This window comes from Canis lupus, chromosome 17 (genome assembly GCF_011100685.1).
Source record: "Canis lupus familiaris isolate Mischka breed German Shepherd chromosome 17, alternate assembly UU_Cfam_GSD_1.0, whole genome shotgun sequence".
Classification (NCBI taxonomy): Eukaryota; Metazoa; Chordata; class Mammalia; order Carnivora; family Canidae; genus Canis; species Canis lupus.
In genome coordinates, this window is record NC_049238.1 from 18,452,429 (window position 1) to 18,467,853 (window position 15,425).

The 15,425-nt window shown below is 35.5% G+C and overlaps 1 protein-coding gene and 1 long non-coding RNA gene across 3 annotated transcripts in view; one reads left to right on the plus strand and one right to left on the minus strand.

Annotated features, from left to right (window-relative positions):
* Positions 1–13,387, plus strand: part of LOC111090529 — a 38,972-nt gene extending 25,585 nt beyond the window's left edge. The window contains exons 2-3 of the long non-coding RNA XR_005372211.1: positions 1,216–1,291; positions 12,952–13,387. This is a non-coding gene — a long non-coding RNA (uncharacterized LOC111090529). The remainder of the gene's footprint in view (positions 1–1,215; positions 1,292–12,951) is intronic.
* ATAD2B (ATPase family AAA domain containing 2B) overlaps positions 1–15,425 on the minus strand; it is a 158,195-nt gene that overhangs the window by 117,211 nt on the left and 25,559 nt on the right. For both annotated transcript variants that reach the window (XM_038560889.1, XM_038560888.1), the window contains exons 2-7: positions 13,874–14,025; positions 7,625–7,674; positions 7,117–7,270; positions 5,111–5,213; positions 4,181–4,289; positions 820–936 (exon numbers count right to left, since the gene is read on the minus strand). In XM_038560889.1, the coding sequence (XP_038416817.1) occupies positions 820–936; positions 4,181–4,289; positions 5,111–5,213; positions 7,117–7,270; positions 7,625–7,674; positions 13,874–14,025 (685 nt within the window). The remainder of the gene's footprint in view (positions 1–819; positions 937–4,180; positions 4,290–5,110; positions 5,214–7,116; positions 7,271–7,624; positions 7,675–13,873; positions 14,026–15,425) is intronic.

Here is a 15,425-nt window from a genome sequence, read left to right on the forward strand (position 1 = left end):
CATGAAGATAAAAGGTTTTCCTCCTAAAGGAAACAAAAACCTAGGGGCATCTGGCTGGCTAAATTGGTGGAACATGCGACTCTTGATCTTAGTGTCATGAATTCGAGCCCCAAGTTGGGAATAGAGATTACTTTTAAAAAATAAACAAATAGGGATCCCTGGGTGGCGCAGTGGTTTAGCGCCTGCCTTTGGCCCAGGGCGTGATCCTGGAGACCCAGGATCGAATCCCATGTCGGGCTCCTGGTGCATGGAGCCTGCTTCTCCCTCTGCCTGTGTCTCTGCCTCTCTCTCTGTGTGTGTGATTATCATAAATAAATAAAAATTTAAAAAAAAATTTTTTAATAAAAAAATAAAAAAATAAAAATAAATAAAAAATAAATAAACAAATAAACCTAGATTATTGGCCAAGCTGCAGTCTTGTACCCAATTTTGCGACTTTGGCTAAACCACTTAACCACTTGGAACATAGAACTAAAAGAACTGCTGTAAATGAAAGTGTTCAATAAAATTTAAAGTATTACACAAAAATGAGCAGTATTTATTACTAAATTCAAGATTCTTTAAATAAAATGTACATGCTGCATGTAATTCTATACTGCAATTATGTACTTCAACTTTCTTTCTGTTGTGTGTGTGAACAGAAGTATACATAAAAAAGATGAATAAAACTACAAGAGATTCCATTCTTCTAAATTCAGCAACACTGGGGGTACCTGGCTAGCTCAGGTATTACACAAGAATGATCAGTATTTATTACTAAATTCAAAAGGGGTGGAGTAGAATACGCAGCTCAACAAAAAGTTCTTCAGCTTTTCTTACCTATTGGAGGTGCTTGGTATCTATCCACTGTTTTCCTTTGTCTTAAATTATATGGTCTATCATTTTCTTCTCCTTCTGCCTCTTCAACTTCTATATCTCCATCCTCCTCTTGAGATTCTAGTTTCCCCCACACAAAGGAAAAGAATTACTGTTTTAATCCACAAGAATTGGATCACTCTAGAACTGAATATTTACATTCTATCTTTTATTCTTTCTGCCCATTCCACATTTAAAAGTGTCAACATTTTCTGATACAGTATATATCAATATAATTAAAAATCAACCTAGATAGATGTTAAAAAAAAAAAAAGGCCTTTCTTACAAATAATATAGCTCTCTTCTAAATAGCCTAGATATACTTATGATCTTTCTATTTCTATCTCTTTGGTCATACAGAACAGTTATAGAAGATGAATCACAATTTTACTGCAACAAACTTCATTTAATGCCCAGTTATCCACCAGTGAATAAGGTTAGTATTCAAATATCACTTGGTAAAAAAAAAAAAAAAAAAAAAAGTATCACTTGGTAGTTTAAAAAAATATGCTTACAAAATAATTACTAATGTTACAGCAAGAGCAATTTTTGTTGGCAGTGTAATGGTTTGTTAGGCTTACTGACAATAGATAAGCACAAATTACTCTATTTTGGTAAGAAAATGCAGGTAGGAATGGGAGAGCTCATGAAGCAGATCTCTGGGGTGCTAGTGATCTATTTCTTGACATAAGTGATCACTTCATACACTATACACTTAAAATATAATGTACATAAATTCTTTATGTACAGAATTTATTTTTAAAAAGTGGTTTGGCTAAAACCATGACATCTATTTACAGTTTAAAATAAAAATCTGGGGCAGCCCAGGTGGCTCAGCAGTTTAGCGCCACCTTCAGCACAGGGCATGATCCTGGAGACCCAGGATCGAGTCCCACGTCCCACTCCCTGCATTGAGCCTGCTTCTTCTCCCTCTGCCTGTGTCTCTGCCTCCTTCTCTGTGTGTGTCTCTCATGAATAAATAAATAAAATCTTTTAAAAATTAATTAATTTTAAATATAAAATAAAATAAAAATCTGGGGTGACTGGCTGGCTCAGTCGGTAGAGCATACAACTCTTGATCTCAGGTTTGTGAGTTTAAGCTCCACACTGGGTATAGAGATTACTTAAAAATAGAAAATTTTTAATGGGATGCCGGAGTAGCTCAGCGGTTGGGCTCCTGGATTCAGTTGGGTGCCTGCATTCGGCTCAGGTCATGATCTGGGGATCCAGGTTCAAGTCCCACATCAGGCTCCCTGGGAGAAGCCTGCTTCTCCCTCTGCCAATGTCTCTGCCTCTCTCTCTCAGTCTGTCTCTCCCATGGATAAATAGATAAATCTTTAGAGCAGTCCGGATGGCTCAGTGGTTTAACGCTGCCTTCAGCCCAGGGCCTGATCCTGGAGACCCGGGATCGAGTCCCGCGTCGGGCATCCCTCCATGGAGCCTGCTTCTCCCTCTGCCTGTGTCTCTCTCTGTGTCTCTCATGAATGAATAAATAAAATCTTTTAAAAAAATTTTTTAGGGCAGCCCCGGTGGCGCAGTGGTTTAGCGCCGCCTGCAGCCCGGGGCATGATCCTGGAGACCCTGGATCGAGTCCCACATCGGGCTCCCTGCATGGAGCCTGCTTCTCCCTCTGCCTGTGTCTCTGCCTCTCTCTCCCTCTGTGTCTCTCTCATGAGTGGATAAATAAAACCTTTTAAAAAAAAAATTTTTTTTTAAATAAATCTTTTAAAAAAACCATTTTAAAAAATAAATAAAACTGATGAAATTTTATTGGCTTATGGCCCCCAAATGCAATATACTTTGTGATTAACTTTTTAACCACAGGGGAATCCCTGGGTGGCTCAGCGGTTTAGCGCCTGCCTTTGGCCCAGGGCGTGATCCTGGAGACCCAGGATCAAGTCCCACATCGGGCTCCCTGCATGGAGCCTGCTTCTCCCTCTGCCTCTCTCTCCCTGCATGGAGCCTGCTTCTCCCTCTGCATGGAGCCTGCCTGTGTCTCTGCCTCTCTCTCTCTCTCTGTGTCTTTCATGAATAAATAAATAAATAAAATCTTTAAAAAAAAAAAAAAACTTTTTAACCACAGTAATTGTCAATATAATACAACTATATTTAGGCATAGGTAAAATTTTAAAACCACCAGCGATATTCACTGAAATTTGTATTAAGTTCTAGATAAAATCAGCAAATACAATATTACTAGCTAAATAAATTACCTGTTCCCAAATAAGTCTCTTTAAATCCTTAAAAAATATTACTTTTTGAGAAACCCCTACATAATAATATTGTGGGGGAGAAATTCTATGCATGGCAAATTGACTTTGAAAACTCTACAAAGTTGTTCAGTTAATGAAAAAAGGCAAAAGTCACATTATAAATCTGTCTCACTTATACTAATTTTCTCCAAAAGAAGCAATACAGAGGTTCTAGCTATAACAACAATATTTGCTCAATAAAGTACCCTCATCAGAAATATCAGCTCTTCAAAACTAATGCAAAAAAAAGAAAAAAAAATCACTAATACTATATTAGAGAATTTGAGAAACAAACCCATTCATTTCCATCTAAGCTTTACATATAGTAGTAACTGGTAAGATTTCCTGGTAAAATACAAATATCTGCATTTACAATACACCAAATCTGAAAATCCATTTCAATAAAGATTAAGACCTATAGAATTAAATCCTACAGACGTACTAGTCATTGATTTATAACCTTTGGGACATGTATTTTCATCATGTTCCCAGCTCCAGCCCTACAAATTCAGCCAGGTTCTTCGGTTCAGAACCCAGACAAGCAAAATAAATAAATAAATAAATAAAATAAAAAATAAAAAAAAATAAAAGAACCCAGACAAGCCTCAGAAAAGAGCAGTATACCTCCTTCCACTAACATTACCAGTTTCTCTTTCTCTGAACTTCACCATTTACTCCTCAGTCCATAACTAAATTTGGGACCCAAATAATCAGAGACTCAGAGGATACAGACAGAAGGTGACTGTGGATAGAGGCTTCCAGTTAGAAGGTATCTAAACACAAAAGAGGCCTCACTTAACAACAAATCAGCCCTTGGTAAATGCCACACCAGATTAGGTCACTTACGGACTACTAGTAAGATAAATTAAATAATCATGTATAGTGTAAAGGCATTTTTCCAGACGAAGGTGAAAACTCAGAATGCCAAATAAAAATTATTCCAAATTATACAATGTAGATTTCTAAAGCCAAAAATCACACACCCAGCAATATTAGACGTATATTACTTATATGTATTTTTCTTCCCTCCCACCTGCACTTTGTAGCATTTACTTCATAAGTACTTTACAAACCTTCTTCTTCACCCTCAGTAGAGACTTCATGATGATTTTGTATCCCATAACTATTTCTTCTCAGTGACTTTCTTCGCCTTTTCACTCTTGAATACATATCCATGTTTTCCTTTTAAAGAGAGAAATCTGTCAAATATTAACATGCAATTTATTCCTGGCTATCAATATCATTAACCCAGTGGTACATGACCACTCTTGAAATTTACTGAGCACCTATTTGCAAGGCACAGATTCATGAAAACCAAAGCTTCCTGAATTCAAACAAACTTACAAAATATCTGAAATTTTAAAACTACAATGCCATGAACATACTTTCTCCCTCAAGCAAATTACAGCCTAGTTGGATGGAACAAGATAAGTCACAGGTAACTATAAAACAAAGTAAAACAAATGAAATGCCATTTAAAAAGGTATAATGTACCCTAGAATTCAGAGAGATGATCCTCTTGTTACTAAGGAAAGGGAAGGGAGGCAGCATCTGAGATGAACCTTGAGACAAAGGGAGGATTGCAGCAGTCTTAACCAGAAGTATTACCAGAAGTAAAGGATAAAGGAACAAGAATGATTTGTTTATATTTGGGCAATGGTGTGTGAAAAGAAAAAATTGAAACCAGATTACAAAGGTCAAGGTGTTTTTAATTAATTCAGTAATACAGTAAAAAAGAACAATGAAGGCTTCAGATCAGAAAAGTATCAGAATCAGAGTTATACTTTAGGATGACTCTTCTGGCAAAAGTGCAGAGGGTCTTTTGGGGAAGGTTGTGGCAAGCAGAGTAAGTACAGAAGAAGAAAACAAAATCTCAAACAAAAATAGAAAAAAAAGAATAATTCTGTTAATTAAAGAAAATCCAAATGCTGCTTACCCTCCCTTTGAGTTCCTCAACCAAAATAAAAAATATTTGCCAGGGTTTTTAAAGTTAATATACTCACAAATTCTGTATCTGTCCACATTCTAAGTCGTTCTACTTCTCCTGACCGACGGTTCCGTCTGATGTTAATGTTGTCCATTTCTTGTAATACAGCTTCAGCAGTACTACAATCACATAATAAAACCAGGATTTAGACAAATGTGACACCATATAATGTGTCATACATGTGAAAGAGCTCTTCATCAAAGCATAATTAAATTATCTTTGAAATGTAACTGTAGATAGCATCTCAATTATTTTTCTGAATCAGTATTCATCAGAAGATAATGCCCCCAAAAATCCAGAACATCTTTTACCTTAATGTATTTATTATAATAAAACTTATGAAATATTTGGGGCACCTAGCTAGCTCAGTCAGAAGAGCATGCGACTCTTGATCTCAGGGTTCTGAGTTCAAGCCCTACACTGAGTGTAGAGAATACTTAAAAATAAAATCTATAGGGTAGCCCCAGTGGCTCAACGGTTTAGTGCCACCTTCAGTCCAGGGCGTGATCCTGCAGACCCAGGATCAAGTCCCATGTTGGGCTCCCAGCATGGAGCCTGCTCCTCCCTCTGCCTGCCTCTCTCTCTCCCTCTTTCTGTGTCTCTCATGAATGAATGAATAAATAAAATCTTTTAAAAAATAAAAAGTAAAATAAAATCTATAATACTCCTAATATTCAATGCCACAATGCCACTATAAAGGACTACCAGATCCAAGGCAATGAAAAATTTTTATTTGAAGATGGTGTTAAGATAATTTATAAGATAAAAATCTGTAAAAAGTTTAAAGCTGGGGGGGGGGGGGGGCAGGCGCAAAAAAAAAAAAAAAAAAAAAAGGAAAAGAAAAGTTTAAAGCCAGAGGTGTCTGGGTGGCTCAGTTGGTAAAGCATCTGACCCTTGGTTTCAGGTAAGGTCTTAAATCTCAGGGTCATGAGTCCAAGTCCTGTGCTGGGCTCCAAACTGGGCATAGAGCTTACTTAAAAAAAAGTTTAAAGCCAACATAAGGTTAACTGAATGGATATTTTTAAAAATTAGACAATATTGTGCTCCACAGATTACAGGCTGACATTATCCCATTTAATCTTTCAAACATAAACATATAACATGTACTATGTATGTAGATAATGATCTAAGTATTTAACAAATAATAACGAATACTCAAATTTGGCATTACCAGCATAGAATATAATTTTCTCTCTTGTAAAATAGGGATTACACTGACCTCTCCTCTCTAGACCACTGCAAGGACCATTGCTCCTCTCTAGACCATTGTAGGATAATTTATCATCTGAGAAGAATAAAATTTCTTTGCATGTAGACACTGAGCAATCTGCTAAGCTCATTCACTAGTTATATCCCATATACCCAGTCTCAAGGGACCTTTAATTCAAAATCTTGACTAAAGAAAAGTATACTTAGTACATATCAATAATGGAATTTAATGTTGCTTAAAAACTACCAAAAACAGGGATCCCTGGGTGGCGCAGTGGTTTGGCGCCTGCCTTTGGCCTGGGGCGCGATCCTGGAGACCCGGGATCGAATCCCACGTCGGGCTCCCTGCATGGAGCCTGCTTCTCCCTCTGCCTGTGTCTCTGCCTCTCTGTCTCTCTCTGTGTAACTATCATGAATAAATAAATAAAATCTTTAAAAAAAAAAAAAAAAAAAAAACTACCAAAAACAAATTGTTAATGAGCAAATATTAAAGGACTTTAATAGTGAAGATTACCTTTTATATTATTTGTTCACAAAAATTATAAAAGGATGAGAAAAAGTTACCTATCATATAAACTATTAAATGTCATAAACGGACTAGAAACTAATAATCATTGCTAACCACTGTTAATTCAAATTAAGGTTTAAAATAATTGCATTTATTGCTAAGTCAGTGCTTAAGTTATTCTTTAAAACATAACTACCTTAAAAATAACTGATTTTTTTTTGAAATCTGAAATTTGATTTTGGAATTTTAAAATCTGAAAAATCAAACAAATTAAATAAAATTGCTTACTGCATAAGTATTCATACCTATTTACTAGTTGATCAAATAACAAACTCTGGTTCACGCTTTCAAATCTGTTTTTCCTGGAACGACAACTTTTTCTGACTTCCATGTCACCATTTATACAAGAAAGGTCTCCATCTCCCTTCTTTTCCCCTCGAAGGGGATGGCTTCGAAGGGCTACAAAAAGAGAGAGATTTACATTTCAAAGTACAGAGTATAAAAAAAGAAAAAATACATCAAAAATTACTTTTAAAAAACTACCAAAAAATTAATATAACTGCTTAAGTGGCTTTAATACCCAATAATCTAAAATTCTGATCACTATTTATGATCTGTAATAAATTAAATTATTTCATTTGTACTGATTTCTCAATGTTTAACAATTACATAAGTATTCACTATAACTGAAATGCAGTCATTTCCAACTGTATGCTGAACATACTATTAAGTTGTTTTACCCCACTTTAACACTTACTCTAACAACATTAGTAAGAATTTCAATACTAACCAGTTTCATAACAGAATACTCACATAAGCTACTATGTCCGTTTGGTAATGTAGCACCAGGCTGAGAAGTTAACCTAGAACACAATTATATTTAATATGCAAACACATCAACATTCATTTAAAGAAGCAAGAAACGCAATACTGGTAGAATCATTTTAATCTTTAAAATGTCAGTAATAATACTTTTTTAAGAGTAAAGATGGCAATAAGATTCGTAATACAATTAATAAAATATACTAAGAGTAATTTCATTACTTCAGGTAAAGCTTTAGTAACAAATTATAAACTGAATTTGCTCTGTCTTCAACTCTATAAAGTCCAAAGAGGCATAAGCTTAACATGTACCATAAAGTTAACTGATACCATAAGCAGCAATGGTCACAGACATTTATTACTGGTTTTGGTGAACAAAATAAAAATCAAACAAATGTACTCAAACAATAAACTGTAAGAACAAAGTCCTTGAACACCAATACCATTTAATAATTTCTCCAATATGTTTTATTACACATTCTAACCTGACAAAACTTAGCTAATTTCTCAAAACAGTCATAGTATAATTATTCCTTTTAGGTGAGGAAAGCAAATGTTAATTCAGTAGGAAGATACTTAAAACAATCATCAAAACATGAAGCTTAAAAAAATTCACAGTATGCTTCTGTATAATGAGAAAGTCAAAAACAAAAACTAAACTGGCTACATAATGAAAGAAAGAACTGTCAATGTAAACTTACTAAAGTTTTCTTTTAATACCCAATGATTATTATTTTCAACTTTTTTTAAATAGGGAAAGGACATTCAGAAAATAATATGTGATTTTTCTGTTCTATTATCCATACTGTCTGCACAAAATTTTCTTTTAATGGAAGTATACTCAATACATGTTATATTACTTTCAAGTGTATACCACAGTGATTCAATAAGTTTATACTTATGCTGTGCTCACAAGTGTACCTACCATCTGACATCACACAACACTATCACAATACCACTGAGTATATTCCCTATGTTGTACCTTTCATTCCTGTGACTTACTCATTCCATAACTGGAAGCCTGTATCTCCCACTTCTGTTTGCACAAATTTTCTTAACAAAAATATTCCAGTGTTTTTGGATACTCCAGCACTCCTCGTGTTAAAGTTTAATATTAAATGTTAATTATAAATGCCCTTGCCTAATAAAGATCAGAGCTAGGATGACTAAAGGATATCCACAAAAACTCAAACTGTTACATGTACTCATTTTGTCAAAAAGCAAAGACAAAAAACTCCAACCCTCTTTTTTTTTTTTTTAAAGATTTTATTTATTTATTCATAGGGATGCAGAGAGAGAGAGAGAGGCAGAGACACAGGCAGAGGGAGAAGCAGGCTCCATGCAGAGAGCCCGACATGGGACTCGATCCAGGGTCTCCAGGATCACACCCTGGGCGGCAGGCGGCACCAAACCGCTGCGCCACCGGGGCTGCCCCCAACCCTCTTTTCCCCCAGAAAACAACAAAACTATCTTGTTCTAATAGGCTACATGTCTTGGAAAATATTTCATTTTTAGCACCTTTCTATACAAAGTACATATAAAGTAATGAAACTGAAGTATTAACATGTCTTTCTTTGGAAGATTACACATGTCAAATTTTCTAGAACTCACTTAAAACCAAACAGAAGGGACACCTGGGTGGCTCAGCAGTTGAGCATCTGCCTTTCACTAAGGGCATGATCCCAGAGTCCCAGGATCAAGTCCCACATTGGGCTCCTTGCATGGAGCCTGCTTCTCCTGTGTCTCTGCCTCTCTTCTCTGTGTGTGTCTCTCATGAATAAATAAATAAAATCTTTAAAAAAAAAAAAAAAAAGGTCAGTTTTACTACTTCATAAATATACTTTGGCTTTGGACCTAACATAATATTAACTCAGTTTGATCAGTTTATTTACAAGTCTTGGCTCCAGGGACACCTGGGTGGCTCAGTGGTTGAGCATTTGCCTTCAGCGCAGGGCATAACCCCAGGATGTAGGATCGAGTCCTGCATCAGGCTCCCTGTGAAAAGCCTACTTCTCCCTCTGCTTATGTCTCTGCTCCTCTCTCTTTCTCTCTCATGAATAAATAAATAAATCTTTAAAAGAAAAAAATAAGTCTTGGCTCCAAATGAATTTTAGTGTATGCAAAACTGAATGGTTGAAACTGTACATACTTAAGTTATTCAAAAAAATAAGACACTAACCCTGAAATCATTCTACAAAAGAAATCTAAAACTTTTCTGAACAATAGCAACATCCCTGGGAAAAAAGCATAATAAGCTTTTTGTCCCTCTGAAGAAGACAATGCTTCTTGGCTTTTTTTATTGCTAATGAAAGATCTGTTTTATAAGGAAAAAATAAAAACTTATTCTTCAATCAACCCAATTATCTTACAATCATAAATTATTATCATCCTTTTTCCATTTCTCTTTAAAAAGATGAAAATGAAAATAAATAAATTAAAATAAAATAAATAAAATAAAATAAAATAAAATAAAATAAAATAAAATAAAATAAAATAAAATAAAATGATGAAAATGAACAAAAAGGGGCAGCCCAGGTGGCTCAGCGGTTTAGCACCTGCCTTCAGCCCAGGGTTTGATCCTGGGGACCCGGGATCAAGTCCCACGTCGGTCTCCCTGCATGGAGCCTGCTTCTCCCTCTGCCTGTGTCTCTGCCTCTCTCTCTCTCTGTGTCTCTCTCATGAATAGATAAATAAAATCTTAAAAAAAAATGCCAGTTTCTATAAAAAGAAAAAAAATAAAATGAACAAAAAGGAGATAGAATATTAAATGAGTATTGGAAAGAGAATACTGAGATCTTAAGACGTGGCCTGCCTACTCCATAATATACACACCTAAAAAAGTTTCTTATTAAAAAAGTTTCTCTACATATGCCTCAGTGTACCCAAAAGTTAATCACTTTAATGTAACCAGGTAAGTTCACTGCTTAAATGCAAGCTCCAATACATCTTTATGAAGTCTCCTTGTTTATTTTTGAAAAGGGGAGTGGGCAGGGGATATTTCCTTGTATCTATGTTTCCTAAATTCTTTATTTTTTCCTAAATTTTTTAAATGGAAACAGCATCACTTTACATATGATTATTACGTCAGAATTTTCTACACCTTCAGTTATCTGGAGCATACTACCAAGGCAATACTAGCTGACTAATAATCATTACTTATTCTCCCTTTTCCATTAAATCCAAGGAATTTAGTGATTTTTTAAGGATTTTAAATCTCATTTCAGGAAAAGCCTCAGTTTGGAAAGACCTTAACCAATACTACCTACAATTCTAATGTGCCTCAGCAGTTTAACACAAGTGGTTACATTTCTGCCTAACCTCACTCACTACTCTCTCAATATCTGACCACAAAACTTTCATGCATACTACATTTAACTGTACAGTTAGTCTTATCAAATATTTAATGTTGTCTGTATCTTAGAGTATGTGTTTCTATTATTCTAGACATTAAATGCATGCCACATTCTTTCTCTAGGGTGCCTCCTCCAACACCACAGAAAGACACACATGCATGTATACACATAGAGCATCTCAGTTCAATAAATGTCTAGTAGCTAATCAGCTGACAAGATGGGATTATTAAAAATAAAATGTTTTAAAACGGGATTATTTAAATTTTTTTTTTTAGATTTTATTTATTGGTTTATGAGAGACAGAGGAAGAGAGAGGCAGAGACACAGGCAGAGCGAGAAGCAGGCTCCATGCAGGGAGCCCGACATGGGACTCAATCCCTAGTCTCCAGGATCATGCCCCAAGCTGAAGGCGGCGCTAAACTGCTAAGCCACCGGGGCTGCTCTACTTAAAATATTTGTAAGCTGGGATCCCTGGGTGGCGCAGCGGTTTAGCGCCTGCCTTTGGCCCAGGGCGCGATCCTGGAGACCCGGGATCGAATCCCACGTCAGGCTCCCGGTACATGGAGCCTGCTTCTCCCTCTGCCTATGTCTCTGCCTCTCCCTCTGCCTGTGTCTCTGCCTCTCTCTCTCTCTCTGTGTGACTATCATAAATAAATAAAAATTAAAAAAAAAAATACTTGTAAGCTACAACATCTATCTAGGCTAACATGGATATTTGTGAATTTCTACATATAAGATAAAGAATACATAATTAAATTTTCAACCAAAAAAATCCTTATTAAAAATTATCATAATTATATTGATAAACTTAATCTTCAAAGTTCAGTTCCACTTCCACCTCTATGTTCATTCAATTACTGAGGTCTCAAAGGGAAATTATTTCAACAATCAACAGGAACTTAAAAAAAAAAAATTAGCGGTCTTGGGGCACCTGGGTGGCTTAGCCACTTAAGTATCCTACTCTTGATTTTGGCTCAGGTCATGATCTCAGGGTTGTGAGATTGAGCCCCACATCGGGTTCTGTGCTGGGCAGTGAGCCTGCTTAAGATTATCTCTCTCCTCCTCTCTCTGTCCCTCCCCACCCACTCACCTCAATCTCTCTCTCTCCGTCTCTCTAGAAAAAATTTAAAAATTAAAGATTAAAAATTTAGTGGTCTTGGGACACCTGGCGGGCTTAGCAGTTGGGCATCTGCCTTAAGCTCAGGGCATGATTCCGGGATCCGGGATCAAGTCGTGCATTGGGCTCCCTGTGAGGAGCCTGCTTCTCCCTCTGCTGTGTCTCTGCCTCTCCCTCCATCTCTCATGAATAAATAAATAAAATCTTTTTTTAAAAATTGCTTTTTAAAAATGTACTTAGTATTCAAAAAAAAAAAAGAAATATCACACTAAGGCAACTAGATGGAAGCAAAACTCTCTCTCTCAAAAAAAAAAATTGTTTTTTCTCTCAAAAAAATTTTGAGGCTCTTCTTACATGAAAGACATGATCAAGATCAACTTAAGGGCAGCCTGGGTGGCTGAGCGGTTTAGTGCCACCTTCAGCCCAAGGCCTGATCCTGGAGACTGGGATTGAGTCCCATGTCAGGCTCCCTGCAGGGAGCCTGCTTCTTCCTCTGCCTGTGTCTCTCTCTCCCTCTCCCTCTCTGTATCTCTCATAAATAAAATCTTTAAAAAAAAAAAAAAAAAGATCAATTTACACAAAGGCCTTCTGAGTAGTTAAGATGAAGAAAATCTAGTGCCCATTATTTACTAAAACTGTTAAAATTATCTTACAGTGAAAGCTCAAACTCTGACACTAAAAGAACATTTTTAAGAAACGTTTATCTAGAAAAAGAAGCCTGATTCATTCATTTAATAAATATAGGCTACAGATTACAACAGATAGATCAAGTCTAGGAGTATAATTAAAGGGCAGTACTCATTTTAAGTAACATCATTATAGTGACCTGGATCTGTTTTATCTCACAGATGAATGAGTGTGGGAAAAGAAAAATCAACAGACTATGATTCAAGATTTTCCGACTCAGCTCCCAGAAAATGCGAAATACAAAAGTTATAGAAAAGTGGTGCATCTTCTGGAACATACTGAACCACAGACTCTTTAGGGACTAGTAAATGTATACTGTCTATCAAAGCCTATAAACCCCGAAGATTTTTTTTCCATTAGAGAGTAACAGTATCCAGAATTTACCTGGACATATAAAATCAAGTAATTTTTAAGTACTTCAAGAAGGAAAAAAGTCGAAGAATTTTCCTTTTACTTTTGTTTGTAGTCAGCACATCATCAGCATTTCTACATCAAAGACTGGAGGAAAAGAGAAGCTAAAAATTCTAAGTTCAATGCTTAAATCTTTTCTGTGTGTGTGCCTATCCTATACATTAATTACTATTTACTTTGGTAAGTGTGTAAAAATAAGTTTTCCTGATACATACTGAGCCAAACCCAAAGCAAACTTAAACTAAAAATAAGCAAACAAAAGATGTCCTTAAAAATTAATTTTTACTTTAGTACATTTTAGTATATCAATTCAAGTATAATATTTAATAATTTTAGAAAGGGGAGATTTCATTTTCAGATAAAAATAACCAATGAATAACCAATGTTTTTATTTAAACTTTCAGAAGTATAAATATATATGGACATTTAAGATCAAAATCCTTATTGTTTTAATAATAGTTTCTATTATATACTACATATTTTTATAAGACAAATAGATTTTATGTCATGTTTAAAGAAAAGAGACACATACAAAATTATAAAACAAATTTAAACCATCTATAAGTGTTTCTACACATTAGTGGCTTTTTTAAAGAAAATTAGCATTAATATGAGCCCTGAATCGTATCAAATAATTCATGAAATAACAATGGATGAGTTCTTATTTCTCACCTGGTCTGTCCAGTTGATATGTTCCATTCCTCTCGCTGACCAGTACTTCGTGATTTTGATTTGTCTTTGCAAACAGAATCAGGTTGTTTCAAAGTGCGTTTGGCTGGAGGAGACACGTGGCTATCACTTAAACTACCATCAACTTCAGCTTTCTGAAAAACAAAGTTAAAAATATATTATTCCCATTAAAACACAGAATTCCTAAATTCTTGATAAAGTATAGTATCTATTCAACCAATATTTACTAAATGAATCACTTTACAAGTATAGCAATTGCAATAATGTGTAAATGTAGAAACAAAGGAATTAGATTGCATTTATAATCAAAACATATATAGTTTGTTTTTATCTTAAAACAGTTTCAAGCCTACAGAAACGATGTATGTATGTATCTTTTTATGACATGATTCCTCATTCTCTCCTAAATATTCCAGTGCATACATCCCAAAACAAGGAATCAGGAAATGAACATTAATATAACACAGAGCCAATTAAATTTTATTTGATGCAGGTTCAGTATCCTATCCAAGAACATATACTGTATTTAGTTATCATATCTCCTCTGTCTTCTTCAATCTAGAATACCTCTCTAGTTTTCCCCCATCTTTCATGTCCTTGACTATAAAGAGTCTTGATTGCCCTTTGGTTTTCTAGGATGACCCTCAATGTGGATCACTGATGCTCCTCATAACCAGATTCAGACCATACATTCTTGGAAAGAATGTATAGAAATTATACTGTGTGTACTTACTTACCCATTATTAGGTATAACCTTGATCACCTGGTCAAGTTGGTATCTGCCAGGTATCTGCCACAATCCCTTTGTGTTTGATTAGAATGAGGAATTTTCCTGATAATTCGCCAATATCCCATTCCTCATCAAACTTTCACCCACTAGCTGTTAGTTTCCTGATACATCCTGATACATTCATGGACTATTTCTCTTTTATCTAATACCATTGTGATGGTGATAACCTAATTCCATCATTCCTTCTACATTTTTTTTAGTTGGCATTTTATTTTAAAGAGCTTTCCCTCCATTCCCTTGTCTAATTCATTTACTCATTAATTTTATCAGTATGGAATCATGGATTCTTATTTTATACTATAGGTTATAATCCATTACTCTATTTTGTTGCTCAAATTACACAAGATTTGTCAACTGAGGGCCCTTTCAAAGTGGTTTCCCATACTCTTTTGACATGACCTCATCATTTTGAGTACTTCCTTGCTTTCTGACACAAAAGAACTATCTAAACTCATCTTCTGGGATCCCTGGGTGGCGCAGCGGTTTGGCGCCTGCCTTTGGCCCAGGGTGCGATCCTGGAGACCTGGGATCGAATCCCACATCGGGCTCCCGGTGCATGGAGCCTGCTTCTCCCTCTGCCTGTGTCTCTGCCTCTCTCTCTCTCTATCATAAATAAATAAATTGGAAAAAAAAAATTAAAAAAAAAAAGAAATAATAAACTCATCTTCTACTTTCCCTCCCTGACTCTAGAATTAGTCATTTCTCCAAGGGCCCTGACTCCTTTTAATCAAGGATAGTATTTAG